Here is a 22,618-nt window from a genome sequence, read left to right as displayed (position 1 = left end):
GAACCAAATACAAAGAAGGTAAGTGTGCATCTGGGTTAAGAAACCAACCTAGAGAAGCACCAGGCAGAGCACACAACTGGGACAAATACATTAGATTTTAATCACCTAGACTAAAGCTACTGTTGGGTGACATTAGAATAGCAGGGGTTGGTTGAGTGGTAGAAACTAGTGAGCTTTTGGGGGGAGGTCAGATTTAGTTTAATCAATTGACTTAAACAAAAGCATCTAGCAGGAATGAGAGAACTGGGTTCTTAATACATATGGAGAGAAGTAAGTGTCCTAAGCCCTGGGTGGCAACTATGCAGAGAGGCATTATTTCCTTCCCATAAGTAAGGAAGTGCTCGTTATTTTCTAAGTCTGGGGTGGTGACAGAGCCTGGATTATAACTACTCTGGACTCAGTCCTATGCTCATACTATTAGGCTGCCATTATACTGCAGAGCTACAGGTTACTCGCAATCAATAAGAAAGTCACTCTTCAGTGTACTTTTAACGAGTGCCTAATTCATTATCCGTCAGGGACACTTCAATGCTCATTCTCATCTAGAGGAGCTTTACAGCAAGTAAAGCAAACTTGAGGGCAAAAATCACAGGGTTTGCAAAGGTGAGTTGTTCAAGATGAAAAGATTTTCTGACTGCACCTGTTCAATACGAATGCGTTCCCTTTCCAAGCGTTCGCGTTCCATTCTCTCTCTCTCTAGTTTTTGCCTTTCAATTTCTAGGCGCTCTCTCTCTCTCTGTAAGCGTTCCCGTTCTTCCCGTTCACGAATTATTCTAATGCGTTCACGCTCTCGACGCTCTCTTTCTGCAATCTCTCTTCGTCTAACAAAAATCAGTATTTAGAAATACTTAAATTATGCTAGCACTGTGTGAAAAATAATAGCTTTGATTTGAATCACTTTCCTTGTGATTGGCAATTTTAAATTTCACATTAATCTTAGTAATTTTAATGTAATTGGAAAGAACGCAAAATAAAACTTTAAACATATTCCAGTCTTATCACTTATTTATAAGTGTCAACTAAGCAGCTAAATTTTACACACTATTTGCCTTTCAGATTTTGTTAAATAAAAATTCCACCATAGTAAAAACCCAATAATTAGCATTTTAAAAATGTATATAAATGTATAAAACTACAATTTTTCTTTTGGCTTTTTGTGATAGGGTGTCACTATGTAGCCCTGGCTGGCCTCAAACTCAGTATGTAGACCCAACTGGCCTTGAACTTGTAGTAAACCTCTTGTCTCTGCATCCAAGTACTGAGATTATAGGTACAATTTTCTACTATCTACCACACATCCTAATCTCCTTAAATAATGTATATACTTCATTCTGATGGCTTGATGACATGATGGAATTATGATCACAAACACAATTACAGCAAATGTTATATAATAGAATGGTGCCCTTAGGGGCCACTATGGCTGTACACTGGCTTCTAATATACAGTTCAGGGAACATACTTTTGAGCCAGAGATAATTTAGTACAAACATATACTAGACAGTGCTTCTTCATTTCCTGACACTCAGGTAATCCACGTTTACATTTTTGCCCACTTGCATATTTGCCTGTAGCAATTCAGCATTCTTAATGGGTCAGTACTATTCCCATAAAAACTGATGTGGCATTTTAAATGAACAGCAGTCAATGGGCTGTTACTACTATTCAGTGGGTGAAGACCAAGAATTCTACAACACTTGATGATGCATGAACTGTCAAGACAGTTTTACAGACCAAAGAATGTGCTCCACAGAGGCAAGAATATCTAACGCTTTTGAACCCTTTCCTATGTCACAGAGGACAGCCATGCCCTTGAGAAAAAGATAGCCTAATTTAACTGTTTTAATAAATGCTACGCTTATTTGCTTTAGCACAGATTTATATATTAAATTTTTCAATAACAAAACTCAAAATTTATCTTTTTTTAAAAGGGGGGGATTGCATTTTGTTGAGGGCTTTACCAAGAGTCGTTACCATTTCAGAAATCACATCAAAATGCCCATACTTCTCCTGTTACATGACTCACCAATACGACACACAGATTGGTCTGCATCTGCAGCTTTCATACTCTCAGTGAGTCTAACAGGATACAAATATCTGACTAGTTCAATGTATCTTCTATACATCTAAATATTTATATTTGGAATATAGATATTTGTTACAAATCACTTTTATTTCACTTTAATAATACTGCTAAATCATCACTTTTTTTTTTTTTTTTTTAATTACAGGCAGACGCCTTTCTTTCTCCCCAGGAGTATGAAGGAGGCACACCTCAACAGCTTATTTTAAAGGGTCACTGGGCTGGGTGCAGTGGTGCATGCCTGTGGTTATAGGTCAGCAGGAGACTGAAGCAAAAGGATCCCTTGAGCTCAAGAGTAAACGGTAAGTCTGAGCAACACAGGCCATTTTAAAAATCCAATAGGCATTGGTTTGACAGGTCTGAGAGTCACTGCCCTGATAGCTCCCCACTTCATTCTTTCCCAAACCTAAGAGCTAGTGTTTATGGAAGTGAGTTTTGCAAGAATCATTTCCCTTAGCCACACACAGGCAAAGGTTGTATTCTCAAGCTACAGCTTTTGAAGTTCCTAACATCTGAGGCTGAGTAGCTGAAGCTGCACGAGTGACCCCTGTGCTGGACACGTCTACTAGATTAAATACACTAGGAGATATTTCACGTGGACACGTCTACTAGATTAAATACACTAGGAGATATTTCACGTGGACACGTCTACTAGATTAAAAATACACTAGGAGATATTTCACGTGGACACGTCTACTAGATTAAAAATACACTAGGAGATATTTCACGTGGACACGTCTACTAGATTAAATACACTAGGAGATATTTCACGTGGACACGTCTACTAGATTAAAAATACACTAGGAGATATTTCACGTGGCTCCCAAAAAAGGGTGTGTAGATATGAACTCATGTTGGTTGCTGACACTGACACTAAAAATGGGAGCATTTTCTTTTGGTCTCTGGTCAACTTTAATGAGGAGTAGGGACTGCATTAAAGCTCACAGAGCAACTCAGCCTTCACTTGGGTACTAACTTGGGTACTTGCAGGTTTCCATCCTGTGACAGCAGTTAACACTGTAGCTTACTCTGATACTATCTGGAATTATCGTCTGCTTTAATACATGATTTTTATGGCAGCATCTTTGGAATAAAGAAAAGAGCACTGGACTTGGAGTCAGATTTGGATCTGAGTCTCGACTCTGCCACTTATTAGCCACATGGCATTGGAAGAGTCATTTAGCCTCTCCAGGCCTCTATATTTTAGTATTAAATAGCGGGCTTAATTAACTGTACAGAATTGAGTTGGAGATAACAGATTAAAATAATTTTGAAAGCTATAAAGTGTTATGCAAACTTATTAAATCATTAGGTCATACCTTTACTTCCTCAGAATGACAGTCTTCTGGGGGACACAATCTCTAGCAGGCTGGATTATAGCTAAAGGCGCACATTACAGACAGCAGTCAAAAATGCTCCTCCTACCTTCTGAGTTCAACAGCTCGCCTCAGTCTTTCAAAACGAACTAAATGTTCTCTCAATCTTTGTTCCTTCATCTTTTCAAAAGGCAAGATCTCTTTCCTTCTGTAGTCTTTGTCTCTTTTTTTATCTAGGCTAGTCCTCTCCTTTTCTTTGCTTCTTCCATGAGCCTACAAAAGAAAAACCGTAGGAGAACATGAAGCTAAAATAATCTGAGGTCATGTATTTTGGTTTTCACTGGTCATTTAAAAAGTTCAGATGAGAGGACCAGAGAGATAGCTCAGATGTTTCAGTGGTCAGGGATGCTCACTGCACTTGCAGAGGACCCAGGTTTGGTTCCTGGCACCCAAAGCAGCTCACAGCTGCCTGGGACTCTAGTTCCAGGGGATGTAGCACCTTCTTCTGCGCGTGCGCTCTCTCTCTCTCTCTCTCTCTCTCTCTGTGTATGTGTGTGTGTGTGTGTGTGTGTGTGTGTGTGTGTGTGTGTGTTAGGGGGCTGGTGTCCTACACACACATAAAAAAATTAATCAATAAAACACTTCCTAAAGTTCAAACAGCTAGTAATATTTCCTTTTTAAAAAGTTAACTTGAACTGTGTCTTTAAAAGTGGTTTGGAGATAACAGCTTTATCTTTTGAAAGCAGACTTACTTTTTCATATCGGCTCCTTCTTGATGGCCTACAATGATCTCCCTTAGTTTGGTTTACAATCACCATATGTCCTGGACTCTTTGAACCTAAAAAAGAGAAATACTTTAAACAAACAAAATAACATTGAAAAGGAGCATAAATAAATTTGAATTTTCACCTTGTATAAATAAAAAAACTTATTCTGCTTAAATGCAAAGAAATCAAATTATTTAATCTGTTAACAAATACTTTCAAAGTATACAAAAAGATCCTAATTCAGTAAGATACTGAACATCAGTGGCCACTGCTCACATTTTCACTCCTTTGTTCCGTTTTCCTCTATTCCAAACCCAAATCAGTTAGGACTTAAGGATTCAGTCAGGGAACTTGTTTAGAATACCTTGTAGTAGGGAAGAAGACAGCTGGTCTATAAAATCCCCTTTTCTAACATAGGCCCTATCAACATTTGAAAAATAGTCCCTTCTAAAATACAAAACAAGCAGTGGACACAGTGGACCAAGAGAACATGCGACGTACTTATCCGTTTCTTCTCCTCACTCTTTTTCATCGATTCTGAAGTCTGGCCACTTGAACCATTGTCATTCTTCTCATCTTTCTCTATTTTCTTAGTGTCTTTGTTTTCCTTTTTTTCCGATTTCTCAGATGACCTTTTCTCTTCTTTTTTGATAGATGCTTGTGTCCTGACCACATCATTCAAGACAAGAAAACAGAATAACTACTTTGTTATGGAACAAGAAGTCTGTTTATCAGAAAGCAGTCTTAGTCTAGCGGCTGTCAATCACCCTTACTTGGCGCTCCTATCACTGGTATTCTTTTTATCACCAGCACTTCTTGAACTGCTCTTTTCATCATTGTCTTTCTTCATTTCTTTCTTAGAAGGATCACCTTTCACCTGAAAAGTTTAAACAAATGTTTTTAAAATTCATAATTCATAAGTTTTTTCTTAAAGTTGCATTATCTAAATGGTGTTGAGCTGGGCACAGCCACACATGCCTGTAATTCTAGCACTTGTGAGGCAGGTACAGGGTGATTATTAAGTTTGGGAATGATCTTGGCAGGTTTGGAACTCACTATACAGCCCACAACATCTTGATTTTTCTGCCTCTGCCTCCCAAATTCTGGAATTACAGCCATACATCACCATTCATGATAGAGACATTTTTAGACTGAGACTACAGGTTGACTCTTCTTATCTGAAATACTTGGACCAAGACTGTTTCACATTTTAGGTTTCAGATATCTGCATCTACTTTCCCTATTGATTTTGATTTACAAGTACCGCACCTACTTTCCTTGCTGAGTGAGCATTTTAACTGAAAACTTTCAAATGAACCAAATTCAAAAATTTTGACCACTAATGACACTCAAAAAGTTTTAGATTTTTTTTAAATCACTCTTCTTCTTAATCTCCCTTTTTATAAACAGGTGGTCACACTTACTTTCTCCACAGAAATCAGTTGTCCATGTAGCTCTGTACGATGAAGATGTGCAATGCATCTGGACACTTCTGTGCTTGAAGACATAGTTACAATGCCATAGCATTTTGCCCCAGGACTTCGAGCATTTGTAACTACCTTTGCACTTAAAACCTGCAAAATTAGATTATACTTCAGAATTTCATAGCTGTACATTCCTAAACCGATCAGACTCAGCACTACAACCACTCACATGAAAGGGGAGTAAAGATGCACTCTGGGTGGAATTCCGTCCTCTCATTTTTATGACCAGCACCTACTTTGATAGTATGTACTTCAAATATTCAAGGGAATTATTTTTCTAATTCTCTACCCAAATATACAGCACAAACAAGCTTCATTCATAAAATAAATAGTACAAAATTACAAACAAAAAGAAATTGGATTTGAACCAGTTTTCTCACCATGGATATACCCTGAATCTCTTAGAGAAAATTATGGACATGTCTGAAGACAGTTTACAGAAGTCTTAAATCTTTCCTTTGAGTGACTTTAAGTTTCAAAATCAAGCAAAGAAAAAAGAAAAAGCTGGGATAAAAATGCCTTTAATCCCAGCACTAGAGAGGCAGAGGCAGGTGGATCTCTGTAAATCAGAGGTCAGCCTAGTCTACAAAGCAAGATCCAGGAAAGCTAGGGGTATACAGAAAAACCCCATTGAGAAAAAGAGGAGCGGGGAGGGAGGGCAGGCAAAATATAGCCTAAGATTAGGCCACAAAACCTGTAAGGTAATCAGTAACTAACTGACAATTTCAATACTAGAGAATGATGGAAGAGCGAGAGAAAAAGCAGAGCTATTCCAGGGCTAAAGAGAGAGAACAAAGACATAACAGCAGGAGGCAGAAAGGGAACTTGGGCAGTATTCTGATGAGGGTTGTTGGAAGCTTTAAGAAAAGCTGCTTTGTTCTACAGAAACTTGAGCCCACAGTCTTGTCATCATGTATGGTATTCTCATGCAGTTTAAATTCTGACTAGTGCCAACACTGAAGTACTGTTTTGCGTCTCTAAAAGTACACAACATATGCTACAGTTGATTACGGGATTATCACTCTGATAACCAATACTGGTTACTAATTTAACGAACATTTAAAACCTACCATGTATACACAAAATAGGGTAAGATCTCTACCCTCAAAGAGCTAACAGCAGAGCAAGTTAAAAAAGCAGGATGTGTATTTGGAGAATGAAAGTGTAAGTAGTCACCTTTAAAGCAGAACCAAGTGCCTGCACTGAGATGCAGGCCGGCAGCAGCACAGCGCTGGCTGAGTGCTCTATAATTGCTCTCTGCTGTGAGGGAGCCCAGTCATGGCACAAACCCTTCCTAACGCATCAACTCACATACTTCACAGCACTTAAGAGACTTCTTATTTCATTGTTTTCACACATGCGTGTGAGCACACACATACACACACGTACAGCACTAGTGTTACAAAAAAACCTGTTTTAATGACTTTAGAAGCTTTTACTTCTTCAAATAGAAAGTCGTTTAGGCAAAGCAGGTTCTTGCAGGTGTCAGAAACACTGAGAATGGTGGGACCGTGATCAGCAATAAAACACAGCAAGTTTTACATTTTTCTAGTTAACGGATAAGAACCTCTACAACAGGATATTTGTTTCCTCTGCAGTTCACATATTTTACTACCTAATTCCAGCTACTTATATTTTCAGAATGACCAAACAGTCTCAGCATCTTCTACATCCTTTGCATCATGATCAATAAAATACAGTTCTTGGTGCAAATGAGTATAGACTTGGAACTCAAGTTATAATACAAGGCTCAAGGATTCAAAAATAAAGACTATAGGTCTAGAGAGATGGCTCAGCTTTGGGGAGCACTTGTTCTCATAGAGGACCCAAGTTCGATTCACAGCATCCACATAGCAGCTCACAACTTTTCCAAGTTCAGTTTCATAGACCACTTCTAATCTCCAGAGGAACCAGGCACACACCTGGTACACAGACACATTGAAAGCAAAACACTCATACACATGAAATAAATCTAAATTTGTAAGTAAATAAGTAATAAAGTAAATATAAAAACTTAAAAAGTGTAACATATAGAATATATCTACATAATTATTTTGAATACTAAAAAAATAAAAGGTAAAAAGAATGTACCTTTCCATATTTGCCAAAGAGGTTCTTCAAATCAGCAGCTTTGGTATTAGAAGACAATCCACTGACCCAGATGTTCTTGGTTGAGCTTCCACTGCTTCCTCCAGCACTGCCTGTGCTCCCTAGGATGGATTTAACACCAGAAGCTTAAGTGTTTGCAGTGACTTAGAAGGCTCATAGACTTCCATTATAAAAGCCTTTCTCATTTAAATTTTGATAGCCTAACATCACAATACCTAAAATCTTAGAAACTTACCATTATAAAAATCAATCAGAGCAGTGAAGGAATAAATCTGAATGTTCATACTCTCCCTGTTACATGAGTTCTAAACGAATAAAAATTCCACTAAATCATGGACATTTTCCAGCAAGTGCTAACAACCTGTCCTCACACCATTACAATGAACTGGGGTGTCTGGAAGCAGTCCTGTGGCAATGAGCAGACTGCTCCAGTGTTGGATATCTGCCATGGACCCTGAAGGGTCTGAGAAGTGGGAATGAAAACAGGGTGATCCAGAGTTGAGAACAAACATTCTAATAATTCACTTTCATTTTCTTTTTTGAGATAGGTTTTCTCTGTGTAGTTCTGCCTGACCTGAAAGTCAATATGTAGACCAGACTGACTTCGAATTCAGAAATCTGCCTGCCTCTGCCTCCCAAATGTTGGGATTAAAGGCGTGCATCACTACACACAGACATCTTCATTTTCTACTAAAGAAAGGTTGAAGAAAATGGAAATTATATGTAGGTGGATAACTTAAGACCTAAATCAGAAACAACCTTCTAAAACAATCTTCTAAATCATTAGAAGATTAGATACCTTAAAATAACTTGAACTAGGGAAATAATCATAGCTTATTTCTGAACGGCCTCCACACAGATATGGCTTCACACATACAAACATATGAAGCACAAAAGCTAGTTAGTGTCCACAGTGTTTTCTTCCTTTGGGGTTATGATGCAAAAAAACTTTCTAAGATGCTATGCACATATACAAGAAACAGAAAAAGTAAACATTTCAGAATTGCTTTAAAGTCACATGAGATAAACGTCAACCTCTGAAAAGCTGTGCAGTGAAGGCTTTTAGGGAGAAACAATACAAATGATTCAAACTGTAATACAACAGTTAATGCTTTTCCTATTCTTGAGGGTAGTCATCAAAATGTTTTACTGTATGATACGCAACTTAGAAATTTGTGTAGCTACACATAACTAGCAATACGTAATTACAGGAAAAACCTTTAAATAACAGGAAAGAAAGTACCACTTAATCAAAATGACTGAATTTCTCAATTTAAAGGATAAACCTTTTCTTATCCATTAACCCACACTATAGAGGTCAGGGGTATTACCATTACAGTTACTGAGTTAAGTCAATCATTACGTCAACATGAAACATACCAATATAACACTAACCAAAGCAATATGCCAGGTGGTGGTGGTGCAGACCTTTACTCCCTGCACTTGAGAAGCAGAGGCTGGCCAACCTCTGAGTTCGAGGCCAGCCTGGTCTAATAAAGCAAGTTCCAAAATAGCCAGGCTGTTACACAGAGAAACCCCATCTCAAAAAAATCAAACCAAACCAAACCAAACCAAACCCATAGCAATGCATGAAATCCTTATGACACCCAGGAAGATCTGAGGATTTGGCAGTACACAAGAGCAGTGCATGTTCCTTGACGATGCTTTCTGAGAAAACAAATGTTCCTCAAGCCATCATAGCAGAAGTACAAGATGAAGCCATAGTGGCTCATGGGTACAAGATAATCAGCCAGCTCCGAATGACAAGAAATAATAATAATAAGCCCCGTAGGGGAGCATGGGGAGATATGCTCAAGGAACAACATACACTTGAATAAAAATTCTTATGCAACATACAGCCATGTATAATTATGAAATAAATATACAATGAAAAAAATTTAAATTGTCTCGGATACAGGAATTGAATATAAAATTATTTCCCTACATAAAGACAACCATCAACACAAAATAAGTCAAATTAGGAAATGAACTCTGAAACAATTAAATACTACTATACACTTGCTGTGTTAACATAAGTATACCCTAATTTAAAGAATGAAGTACTACCAAATATTAGACTGTCTTTCTTTTAAATAGTAGATTCCACAAATACACACAAATATATTTATGATACAAGTTTCTTCCCAGACAGAACAGGGAAATGGATGTGGTCATGTCTGACATTTCAAACTCACTGCAACTAAAACTACTCCAATCTCTCATGCTCATATGAGTTTACAAAGTAACTCAATGACAAAGTATTAATGTCAGGGTTTATTGTAATTCTTTAATGCCACCAGTTAAAGGTTATCAAAACTTCTATCTTATCAACAAAGTTCAGAAGACTAAATGTCAAAGGAAACACAGACAATTAACACTTTTGGTGGGAAGTGTGTGATATTATCATGAAATAAATAGAAAAAATATGTTACCTTTGTCATCTTTAGATGATGTCTTGCTGTCTTTAGATTCCTTTGAAGAGCTAAAGAGGCAAATCACCAGAGAAAATTGAAAACAAAAAACAAAACAAAACCAAACAGCTTGATATTGACAGCATTGCAAACACGGGTTCTACTCATACACATGAATAACTCCAAAGGCCTATATTAGGCTACTTGAACAAATGGCTCCCTTAGGATTCTTGCACTGATTTTGCCCAAGATGCCTGAAGATCTAGATTTTCTGACAATTCTATTCAGTGGATATATGGCCATCTTCTCCAGATTTCAGGACTGGGACTTGACTTCATTTTGTGTTCTTAGAACTGATAGTTGCTCATTAACCACCATCACAAGGGTTTTAAAAAATGAAACACAAAAATTGTCAATTTGAAAAAAAAAACAAAAACCAAAAAACATAAAAATAACCAAAAAATAAAAAAATAAAAAAATAAATATATGCTGAAAATTCGACAATGCACTCAGTAGGACACACTGCATATCATGAAGATCTTGAATGTTTTTAAGTAACTTATGACGGTCAAAAATATTCTAGGCAGGATCATAAGACACTAATTATTGTACATGGTCTTGAAGCCACCCCCTTAATGTAGCGTGATCTTATTGAATGCTGGAATTTCAGTATCGTAAAGAACTGACATAGAAAAACAAACCTCTTTGCTTGACCAGAGGCCCCTGTAGACGAGGGCCCTTTCTTCAAAGTATCCTTTTCTTTGTCTCCAGATTCTGCTTTCTTAGAATTTTCTCTGGCTTCCTTCTCGACAGGATCACCCTTCACGGAGTCTTCCTTCTTACCATCTTTATGGTTCGGATTCATCTCATAATCCTTGGTTTCCTTCTCCGGACTCTGTGCAATGGCGTCCTGCCCATCTTTTGGCTTACTTGCTTCAGAATCTGTAATTTTCACATTTTTACCTGTTTCTAGGAGGTCATCACCATCAAAATCCAGAGTGATGGCATCTTCAGCCTGGATTGTGACCGAGATGTTGTCATCCTCAGCTTCTTTCCCAGTCGCATTAGCTTCCATCTCTTCATGAGCTGTGTGATCAGCCTCAGCTAGGCTCCCTTCTGAAGGAAGAGGTTTAGATACTTCTTGTGTGCCATCACCAGAACCTGCTATATCTAAGAGGATTTAACAGGAATAAATATGGCAAAACAAGAAGTTTAAACAATTTCACATTCATAAGCTAGAATAGGACCTAGAAAATATAAAGCCAGTCATTAGCACTGATGGAGGGTTAGGGGGAACACAAGGGATTAACTAACATACACAATCCTTTACCTAAGATCAGTATTCTTCAGGGGAAAAAATGATCTCTACATACAAACATCAAAACAACAACAGTGAGAAGATGGATCCATTCTCAAGATGAGGTTCTTCATTTCTGCTTATAAGTTAATGGTATCGGAATTGTTTTCCTCCATAGTAGAATGGCAGATGTGCAGGTTTGTTATTCAATGTTCGGCTCATCTTGGAATTTAATCCTTGTCACCTTGAGAGCTCCTTGGTGACTTCTTGGAAGGTCACAGTCTGAGGACATTGGTCTTCAGAGTATTTCCAAGCCCCATCTTTTTCACTCTTCAATCCCTGGGTAGTACAGAATCGAAAGTAAAACTGCTACGGAAGACTCCGAAGATGCTCCTCCATGTCATCTAGGAGAGTGGCTGCTTGCTATCCGCGTCCTGTCCAGGTGGTCTGCAATGACCGTTTGCAAAGGTATCTTGCATTCCGACAGAGTGAAAGGCCTCAGGTATGTGAGATTTTTCAGTCAGTTGCTTTATTTCATCATTGCTTCTGGGCTTTTTATTCTGCCTCGCTGAGGAGCCTGCTCCATGTCCTGTCTAGTCCAAGTAGGACAGTGTGACTTCTGTTCCAGAACTCAACTTCATAGTGAGCACATGTATTGCTACTGTTGTCCCTGTGATTGTATTGGATAAGATAGTTCTCCCAAGCCACTACACATGTCAGAAAATCACATGAAAGTTGCTCTAAAGAAGCAAACAAAGCCAGTTTCCTGGTCATTCACCATTCTTAGGACTGGTGCAGAATTCACTGAGTCAGAAACTAGACTCCAGTAAGCACGTATGAGTTACTGCAGTGTCAGTCCTAAAGACAGAATCTACTTACCGTATGCTAAAAGTTATTTTTAAAATAAAACAATCCACAGTGAAAAAAATGGTATCATTCACTACAGTAACTGATATGTACTATTAAGTCAGAACATATCTTATGTTCAAAAGAAAATAAAAACCAATTGAAAAATTAAGATGCTAACTTAATTCATTTTGATAATTTAAAAATAAACTATTTTAAAATAAGATTTCAAATAAAGAATGTTTATTTTCATATACTTTGTTTTTCTAAATGTCCATAAATTTGAAACTCTACTTAGCATCAAACATACCTTTCTCATTTTCTTCTTCCTCACCATCCTGAAAGTCAAAGAATAATCAAATGTAAAATAAACTCATGGAGAACTACATTTTAATAATCACAAAAGCAGTCAAATTAAACTGGTGGATAATTTAAAAATACTGATTAGAGATACACATCACATGCAAATATACTCTAATCAGAACTCAGACCCATTTAAAACTAAAGAGCACCCTCTGCTACATATGATTCTACAAAATAAGAGGCAAATCACTCATTAAGGGTTATCATTTCATTAACCAAAACTAGTTAAAATAATCCAAACCTTACTTGAACCACAGAGCTGTCAATAAAGAGACTGACAAGATTATTTTATGTCACTCAGTTCACACTTTTTTAAGAAATCTTTTTTATATTAATTAAGTGGAGGAGGGAAATGAGAATGCCATGACCCACATGGTTTAAGATACGCAATGGATTGAATGCATGATAAAGAAATAAAGAACAAACAAAACCCTGCTTCCCTGTCTGCATACTTCAACATGGGAAGGGGATTATTATCAGGAGTCAATTCCAAATTACTTTCTTTAAAAATATCTGTTAAATGAGTTCAAAGTCATCACAAATACATAGAAAATGGCCAATTTTAAAATGGTATTTGTGCTACAGGCAATCAAAGCAAAGAACATAACCATTTAAAAGATGTTATTTAATAAAATATTTGATATTTCCCAAAATTAACTATGTGGTAACTTCAAAACAGAAAGATTTCAATAAAATGATGGTTTTTTTTGGAGGAGGAATTTTGTCTTTTTAAGGAAAAATAACTTATTGAAAGGGAAAGGTGTTTGGCAGTTACTACATTACTGCCTGCAGTAAGGAAAAAAAAAACTTTCGTTATTAAGAAAACACTGCAAAGATCAGTGAGGTAGTTGTTCCAATATAAACTCTCCCAACATAAGCCACAGAAAAGTAAGTAAGTGCGAGAGTCTCAAAAGATGTTTCCATGAATATCTTGGTCACACAACTTTTTTTTTTTTGTTTTTTTTTTTTTTTTCAAGATAGGGTTTCTCTGTAGCTTTGGAGCCTGTCCTGGAACTAGCTCTTGTAGATCAGGCTGGCCTCGAACTCACAGAGATCCGCCTGCCTCTGCCTCCTGAGTGCTGAGATTAAAGGCATGCGCCACCACTGCTCGGTAGTCACACAACTCTTAAAAGACAAGCTATGCAGATACAGATACCTAGAATACAGATGAATCTAGGTAAGCTGGGAAATTTCCCAATAGCAAGGCCTTAAAGTACTGCTTCTCAAACACCAGTGTACAACAGAAGCCTGGAAGCGCTTGTCAGTCAGGCTGCCCGCACCAGTCCCACAGCTTCTGATTCTGCAGGTCTGAAACAGGGCTGAAGGATGTGCACCACTTAACATGTTTCCAGGTGATTTTGATGTTGCAGGTCCAGGAAGAACCCAACCAACTCCTCCTGTCTAGCAGTGAAAGAAGATTTCACACAAAACTTTCAATTCAAGTCAAAATTAAATTTTTACCATGGATAATAACTACAACATCGTGTCTATGTGCACACAGCAGCCAAGTCAATGACAAGTGTCTGTCCTCTATAGCCCTCCAACTTTTTTGTTTCTTAGTGAGATAGAGTCTCTCAATGAACCCAGAGCTTACCAGTTAGCTAGATTGGCTGGCCAGAGAGCTCCAGGGATCTTCCTGTCTCATCCTGACATCCCTACCTCACCTCACCAGAGTTATGGTGTGCATCACAACAGGCATTTTTACACAGACGCTAGGGATCTGAACTCAGGACCTCATGCTTGTTAATACAAATCAACAACAACATAAATGTTATCAGTCTGCAATATAAAACCTACCAATATTGCGTACTATGATTTCTTTTCAGTTTTGAAGTTTAAATTTCTTGAGAGAGAGAGAGAGAGAGAGAGAGAGAGAGAGAGAGAAGGGAAGAAAGAAGGAGGGGAGGGAGGGAAGGAAGGAGGGACAGAGAATACTACGATTGTCCTTGATGCTGGGGGATAATCCTCTCATATACTGTAAAAATTTGTCATTTGTATTAGTTTAATAAAACACTGATTGGCCAGTAGTCAGGCAATAAGTATAGGCAGGGCGACCAGAGTAGAATTCTGGGAAGAGGAAGATCGAGAGTTAGTCACTAGGCAGATGCAGAAGAAGCAAGATAAGAATGCCTCACTGAGAAAAGGTACCAAGCCATGTGGCTAAATATAGGTAAGAATTATGGGTTAATTAAAGTTATAAGAGCGAGTTAGTAATATGCCTGAACAACAGGCCAAACAGTTTATAATTAATATAAGTCTCTGTGTGTTTATTTGGGACTGACGGCTGTGGGACCGGATAGAACAGAAACTTCCATCTACACTTGAAGTCCAGAAGAAGGCATCAGATCCTCAGAGCCAGAGTATAGGCAGTTATGAGCTCCCCAACATGGATGACAGGAACCCAACTCTGGTCTTTTGAAAGAACAGTGCGTACTCTTATCCACTGAGATATCTGTCTATTACCCAAGAATTTAATAAACTTCCACATGGGGTTGGCAAGATGGTTCAGTGGGTAAAGGTACTTGCTACCGAGTCTGACAATCTGAGTTCCACACATAGGGCGCACATGTGGAAGAAAAGAACTAACTTAACACAAGTTGTCTTTCACCTCCACAGATGTGCTATGGCATACGTGTACACATACACACACTTCAAAATTAAAGAAATCACCACCTCTGAGCATTTAATTACACAACTAATGTGTGGCAATTTAACAATGCTTTGTGTAGAGTAACTGGTGATGGCAGCAAGGGGACAATAAGTTATTCTTAAATTTTGAATAATTTTTTTCCTTACAACTCAGGTATGGTTTATTAATTTACCTTGAAAGAGTAAATAAAATGAGATATCTTGATGATTTACTTGCAGCACCAACACTACTACTTTCAAGCTATTATAGTCAAGATACAACATGACAGACTAAAGGAAAAGATGTCTAATTAGGCTGGGCACTGGGGGCAAGGCAGAGACAGGCAGATCTCTTGAGTTTGAGGCCAGGCAGGTCAGCAGAGTGACTTCCAGAACAGCAAGGCTACCACTGGGCCTTTTCTCCAGCTCCCTAGATATTTTTCTTAATTCAACAAGTCTACTGAAGGATCTCGTAAGTCAAGTGTCTCCACACAGGGAGACACATATCCTCCAAAGCCCACAGGATAGAGGGGTCTGACCTAATTCTTAGGAAACAATGCTGGTGACAGCAGAGTTGACAGTGAGTGACCACACGTGGAAGTGCACACTCATTCGAATAGTGTTATTATGGTTAAACCAGGTCTACATGTGCTTCAAACTCCTTATAATAGACAAATCAAGAAGCATGGAAATGTCCATACCTCTAACACCTGGGTACAAATATGCAATGTTTGAAAATAGTCTCCCCACTGAAAGCAGTCTTTAGCCACTGTGGGAATTATCTTAAATAAGAGAATTTCATGCGTGGAAATGAACTGCATTTTCTAGAAAGCAGGTACTCAAGTAGTTATCTTGTAGTGGAGCCTATGACCCTACTCAACACAAAGCTCCTCTCTTTTCACATATCCTAGGCACAGCAAAAAGTCAAATCAAGCCTCACACACACTTTCAGTCAGCCACATTCTACTGCCATCCTTTGGGTTAGTCGGTGATATACACGGGTCTCTATGGTAAATAAAAAGATATATATATATATTCAGACTGACCGAATAAGCCTTCAAAATTATTTTGCATCAGTAACTGCCTGACATCTAGATGACAATGGGCTAACCTGTGCGGGAAAAACAAACTGACCCAGCTAAAAATAGGAACAATCTGAGCTATATGGATAATAGTAATGGGCTAGCATATGTAACATATTTTAAGCCCATAATAAGCACTAAGTATCTGTTGAAATAAAGTCACTGAATAAATATACTGTAAGATCTTATTCTTTCTAACAGACTTCTTAGTTCAACAGAGCTTAGAAAACTCTTACTAATGTGGGGTTACTTACTGAAAATATGTAATATGAACAAATAAATAAATAAATGAGTCACTGAGATGGCTTAGCAAGTAAGGGGTACTTGCTGCCAAACCTAATGACCTGAGTTCGATCCTGAGAATTCACATGGTTGAAGGAGAGAAATCACTCCCACAAGTTATCCTCTGATCTACACACACACACACACACACACACAAATAAGTGTAATTAATTTTTAATGTGATGTATTTCTTAAAAGATGAGGTTAAGCATGAGATGTAGGTAATCAGTTGGTCTTTACCATTCAAACAGTTTATTTTTGTGATGCCATCCATCTAGACGTTATCTGTAGACTCACATGTGATAAAAAAAAATGTATCAAGGAGAAGTAAAAGCATGAACAGAGAGTAAGCACTAGACTGGAGAGGCATTAATTTTATAAAGAGAACAGATGCTTTGAGAAGCACACAGATTCCCCCAAAGTCCATTCCAAAAAGGGAAAGTTCCGCAAATTAGAGAAATGTTGTACATGTAGGTAAATAAATAAAAGAACAGACATGGCAAAATCTTAAGGCACTACAGGGGCTCTTTTCGTTGTTCTCTTTGAAGATATATTTATTTCTATTTCACAGGTAAAAGTGTTTTGCCTACATGCATGTAAGAGCACTGTACGTGTGCCTGGTGCATGCAGAGATCAGAAAAGGACACTAGATCCCCAGGAACTAGAGTTTCAGATGGTTGTGAGCTACCATTTGGTTGCTGGAAACCAAACCCAAGTCCTCTACAAAAGCAAGCAGTGCATTTAAGCATTGAACCATCTCTCTAGTCCCTCTTTTGTTTCTGAGATAGGATCTCACTATATAGCTCTGACTGATCTGGCACTTGCTACCTAGACCAGGCTGGTCTCAATTCACTGAGATTCTCTTGTGTCTGAATCCCAAGTGCTAGGATTAAAGCTGTGTACCACCAAACCTAGCCACTAGAGAGCTTCTTGAGAAAAGAGGAAATGTTTAAGATTTAAAATCCTAACAAGAACAATGTAGGAAAAAATGTTCAGAAAATTCCAAGTAAATGACATCTTCAAATTAGTCAAACAACACCACAAAGACACTAACTGCATGTTCATGCTAGGATCTACAATACTACACCAGTCCAGCAAGGAGGGGTTTGTTTTAAAGTATGGTGCTGGAGTCAAATTCAACCCTTTGTTCATAGTAGGCAAGCACTCTTCCAACTGAACTACATCCCCAGCCATGATTTTTAATGTTCAAACTGACTAAGAGAATTTGCTCAAAGTCACAGTACTATAATTAAGTAGAATAGAACAGGAAGCAGTGTTCATCCAGAGACATAACTTCAAGTCAAAAGCTGAGAACTGGGTTTAAACACTTAACACTGGGATTATTGCCCTCACACAAACATCATCCTTGTTCATATTTTATAAAGAGACTATGCCAAGGACTTTTTTAAATGTATTTTATGTATATAGGTGTTTGATTTGCTTGGATGTCTGCACCCAAGAAGAGGGCACCTGATTCCATGAGACTATATAGACTGCAGTTATAAAAGACTGAGTGCCATGTGAGTGCTAGGAATTGAACTCAGGGCCTCTTGAAGAGCAGCCAAGTGTGTGCAACCACTGAGATACCTCTCCAGCCCATGTCAAGGATTTTAAAAAATTAGTAAGGGAATGGCAGGGAACTACATGGACACCTTTTTAAATATCTCATTTCATACCTTGATGTAAAATCAAGAATATATTTGAAATATGTATAGAATTAGATTAAAATAACTGTAGAATCCCAAAAAGTTACAGATTAAGTTTTTTAAATCATTAAAAATAGATGAAGCAAATCAACCAAAATATGTTTCAGTAGGTGCTCTACTCCTTGGGGGCAGAACTGATCTGCGATCCAGTACTTTGTTCATCCTTAATGAGGATATGCTAATTGGGGAGTTCTTAAGTCATCTTCAGTAATGACCTTGGTGTGAAGAATGTGAGCTAAAGGAAATGAGTAACTTCAAAGTATCCCTATGAATGATTAACAGAAAAGGCCTAGAAATAATGAACAACTCAGAAGCAGTGAACACCCATGAACCTGACTGCTGTCCCGACAAAGGATTTACCACTAACATGAAGCAACGACTACATGAAGGTCTAGCAAAAAGAAACCAAAACACCTTTATATACACCAAAAATAAAGAGCTAACACTGTTCACTAACAGAAAGTGAGAATCTTCTAAGCTTCAAGGATAACAATAGACTGACATAAATTAAATATATGAAACCCATGAGCCTGAAATAAAAGGACAGAAAGCAAAGAAAAAGATCAAAAGCTCATTAGTACTATTGAAGGTGCTGGTCAACTAGGTCATTATTTTGGAAACTGGTGAATAAAAGGGGGAAAAATCAAATATATATCCTGGTTTTTCTTTATAAATGGTACTACTTGATAAACCAACAGTATACAAAGGGTTAGTTTTTCTAGAAATATTCCAGTTATTACTATGACCACTTTGAAAGGAAACACCAATGACTTTAGTGTCATACAAAAAGACACAACCAGCAATTCATAGGCAATTCCACCTATGAAACACCTGTCTCTCATGCTATCCTTAAATGTGAGAGTAAGCCTAGCAACCAACTTACCAATTTCAAGTAACTACAGTAAGCAGAAATATGTTCAAAGACACAATAGAATGTATCCAGCAAAATCTAGATTTTGGCTAGGCAGTGGTGGTTCACGCTTTTAATCCCAGCACTCAGGAGGCAGAAGCAGGCAGATCTCTGTGAGTTTGAGGCCAGCCTGGTCTACAGAGCAAGTTCCAAACAGCAAGGGCTACACAGAGAAACCCTGTCTTGGAAAAAAAGAATAAAAAATAAAAATTAGATTTTAAAGGCTCTACTGCAAGGCTTGAAAAATTGTTATTTTTATTGAAATATAGCTAGGCCCATTAATTTTTACATTGTCTCTAACTGCTTTCACACCACTGTGGCATAGTTGAGCAATTGTGAAACACAATTTATAGCCCACAAAAGCTAAAATATTTACTGTCTGGGACCCTTTAAGGAAGACTTTGCAGCCCTTGCTCTATCAGATAATCAACTAAGTTTTTTTTAATATTTATTTATTATGTATACAATATTCTGTCTGCGTGTATGCTTGCAGGCCAGAAGAGGGCACCAGACCTCATTCCAGATGGTTGTGAGCCACCATGTGGTTACCGGGAATTGAACTCAGGACCTTTGGAAGAGCAGACAGTGCTCTTAACCACTGAGCCATCTCTCCAGCCCCTCAACTAAGTTTTTCAACAAGTTAAATAGGAGAAACTAAGTCACAGAGAAAGCCTACAGATTAAAAGGGCCTTGGGCTAGAAAGATGGCTCAGCAGTTAAGAGTACGGACTGCTCTTCCAGAGGTCCTGAGTTCAATTCCCAAGCAACTACATGGTAGCTCACAACCACCTGTAATGAGATCTGGTGTTCCCTGTTGGCATACATGCAAACAGAACACAGTATACATAATAAATAAATAAATATCTGAAAATTAATAAATAAATAAATGGGCCTTAACAGACATATCAATCAATCACAGTAGATAGGTCTGGATTCAAACAAGACCTGTAAAGAAAAAAATTCATAGCTGAAGGAATATTTGAATATTAACTTCATTGCTTAATGAAATTACAATTTTTATATTAGGAATTTCTTTTAAAGCTATGTATTGAACTTGGTTATGAAAAATGGATTTGATTTTAAACACTGCAGAAAGTACAATGTAAATGAAGGTAGAGAAAATAAGATTGAAGGAACTGAGAATAGCTCAAGTTGGGTAATAGTTACAGCCTCCATACCCCTAACTCATATAATATATTCATGAAACATGTTTAAAAGCATCAGATCACAGGGAAATCTGCATAAATTTGTATGTCTATACAGTATATAAATATATAAATTATATAAATATATTATATAAATAATGCATATACATTATTTATAAAAAGGAAAATAAAGAACATTGTAATTTTCTTTCTAACTTTTATTGTTTGTTTGGTTTTTGTTTTGTTTTGTTTTTTTGAGGCAGGGTTCCTCTGTATAGCCCCAGCTGTTCTAGAACTCGCTCTGTAGACCAGGCTGGTCTAGAACTCAGACATATGCCTGCTTCTGCCTCCTGAGTGCTGGGACTAAAGGTGTGTGCCACCACTGCCCAGCTATATTGTCTTCTTGTGGATTTTTAGCCAGGGTCTAGTTCTGTAGCTCAGCCTGATCTTGAATTTGCAATCCTGCTGCCTGTGATGCACCTGTTTTGCCTTCTAAGTTCCAAGTTAAGGCTGTACTATAAGACTGTATTTAAAATCTCTCTAAAGATGTAGCTTCCTTATTTTTTGATACAATATGTCTTTTATCTTGGTCTCTGAAATAACTGTTTCTTACTATCAGGATAGAATGGTTCACTTATTCTATCCTATAAAAATTAAACTTTAAAAAGATAACCATTCCATGAAATACTTTACTTCCACCTGTTAAGCATGTTGCAATAAAGTAGCCTGTGGTGTAAACAGGGTTCTTTGATGCAACACTGCCAGGCAGCTCACAATCTGTATAACCTAGAAGCATCCCAGTAGTGGAACCAAAATGCTAGCTGCTGCTGGGTGTGGTGGCACACGCCTTTAATCCCAGTACTCGGGAGGCAGAGGCAGGGGGAATCTCCTGTGACTTTGAGGCCAGCCTGGTTTATAGAGAGAGCTCTAGGACAAGCTCCAAAGCTGCAAAGAAACCTTGCCTAGAAAAACAAAACAAAACGCTAGTTGCCAAAGATACACAGAGCTCAATTCCAGCTTTCTGAAAACTTAATAATCTAGAAAAATACACCCCCCATGTAAAAGTTCATCTCCCTCATCTACTATGCAGAAATGAATGTACACAGACAGAAGAGGGACAAGTCTGCTGCCTCTCACTGTCCAAATGGCCTCTTCCTAAGTATTACAAGGGGCCTGAAATGTCAGTTCTCTTCCACTGTGAGGGAGCCACAGCTCATCTCACAGCCAAGGACAGTCAGCTACACAGTTGTTGTGTGTGTGTGTGTTTTTTTAAGATTTATTTTATGTGTGTAAGTGTTTTGCCTGCATGTATGTCTGTGAACCATGTGCATGCCTATTGCCAAGTATAAGCCAGAAGGGGGTGTCATATGCCCTAGGACTAGAGTGATAGAAGGCTGTGAGCCACCATGTGGGTGCTGGGATCCAAACCTGGCTTCTCTGCAAACAGCAAATGCTCTTAAGCAGGGAGCCATCTCTCTAGTCCCAGCTCTGCAGTCTGCACACACATTCCTCAAACTGCTCTTCTAGCGGACACTATCAAGTCACAAACTCTATCACCATTTTTGCTAATCTAGTCAATGGTGAGTGGTAAGGTATCTCTATTTGAAAGCATGGCACTTAAAGAATTAATATATAACCAGTCTTTGTGAATAGGCGAAAAGACAAAGGATAGTATTTAACACTGCAGAAACAAGGATATAAATAGTTTACAACGGTAGCATACTCCCAAATGTACACTATGCATAGCATGGACCAAAACAAGTTTCACCAAATTCACGCACAGCCATTTTCCACATTCTACCTTCCACAACAATGTCAAGAATGAGATTTTTCCCCACTGTTATCAAAGTTGATCCTAGCAATGTTAAACCAACAAAAAAAATTAAATAAATCCTTGAAAAAATATACTTTTATTTATGCCACATGGAGAAAAAAATCAAGATTATACACCTCTCAAAAGTCTGTTTTTTGAGAAATCTCTACTATTTTACACAAAGGTTGGACTTTCTAACTCTAAAAATTACAGGAACCTCCAGTCCTCATCACTTTTTTGGTACCTAACCTTCAACTGCCAACAGTTTATACACATCACATTCAAAGCTCAGGATTAAACTTAAAGCAGTTTTATGAATTAAAAAATTAAAGTAAAAATGAGATTGCTTTTCCAAGCCCTTCCACCCACAGTATTAT

The 22,618-nt window shown here is 37.9% G+C and overlaps 1 protein-coding gene across 11 annotated transcripts in view; it reads right to left on the bottom strand.

The window, feature by feature from the left end:
- Nucleotides 1-22,618, bottom strand: part of Sltm (SAFB like transcription modulator) — a 54,781-nt gene that overhangs the window by 8,370 nt on the left and 23,793 nt on the right. For 5 of the 11 annotated variants that reach the window (XM_085689314.2, XM_085689307.2, XM_085689311.2 and 2 more), the window contains 10 exons: nucleotides 12,624-12,651; nucleotides 10,872-11,340; nucleotides 10,192-10,241; nucleotides 7,742-7,860; nucleotides 5,591-5,740; nucleotides 4,940-5,043; nucleotides 4,668-4,831; nucleotides 4,152-4,237; nucleotides 3,509-3,672; nucleotides 641-821 (listed from right to left, as the gene is read on the bottom strand). In XM_085689314.2, coding sequence (XP_085545440.1) covers nucleotides 641-821; nucleotides 3,509-3,672; nucleotides 4,152-4,237; nucleotides 4,668-4,831; nucleotides 4,940-5,043; nucleotides 5,591-5,740; nucleotides 7,742-7,860; nucleotides 10,192-10,241; nucleotides 10,872-11,340; nucleotides 12,624-12,651 — 1,515 coding nt within the window. The remainder of the gene's footprint in view (nucleotides 1-640; nucleotides 822-3,508; nucleotides 3,673-4,151; nucleotides 4,238-4,667; nucleotides 4,832-4,939; nucleotides 5,044-5,590; nucleotides 5,741-7,741; nucleotides 7,861-10,191; nucleotides 10,242-10,871; nucleotides 11,341-12,623; nucleotides 12,652-22,618) is intronic. The other 6 variants (XM_085689313.2, XM_087905357.1, XM_087905359.1 and 3 more) reach the window with 3 other exon arrangements.

The sequence above is a fragment of the Myodes glareolus genome, chromosome 4 (genome assembly GCF_982192425.1).
Source record: "Myodes glareolus chromosome 4, mMyoGla1.1, whole genome shotgun sequence".
NCBI lineage: Eukaryota > Metazoa > Chordata > Mammalia > Rodentia > Cricetidae > Myodes > Myodes glareolus.
The sequence above is the reverse complement of the archived record's forward strand: the minus strand, read 5'-3'. Positions and strand labels throughout refer to the sequence as shown.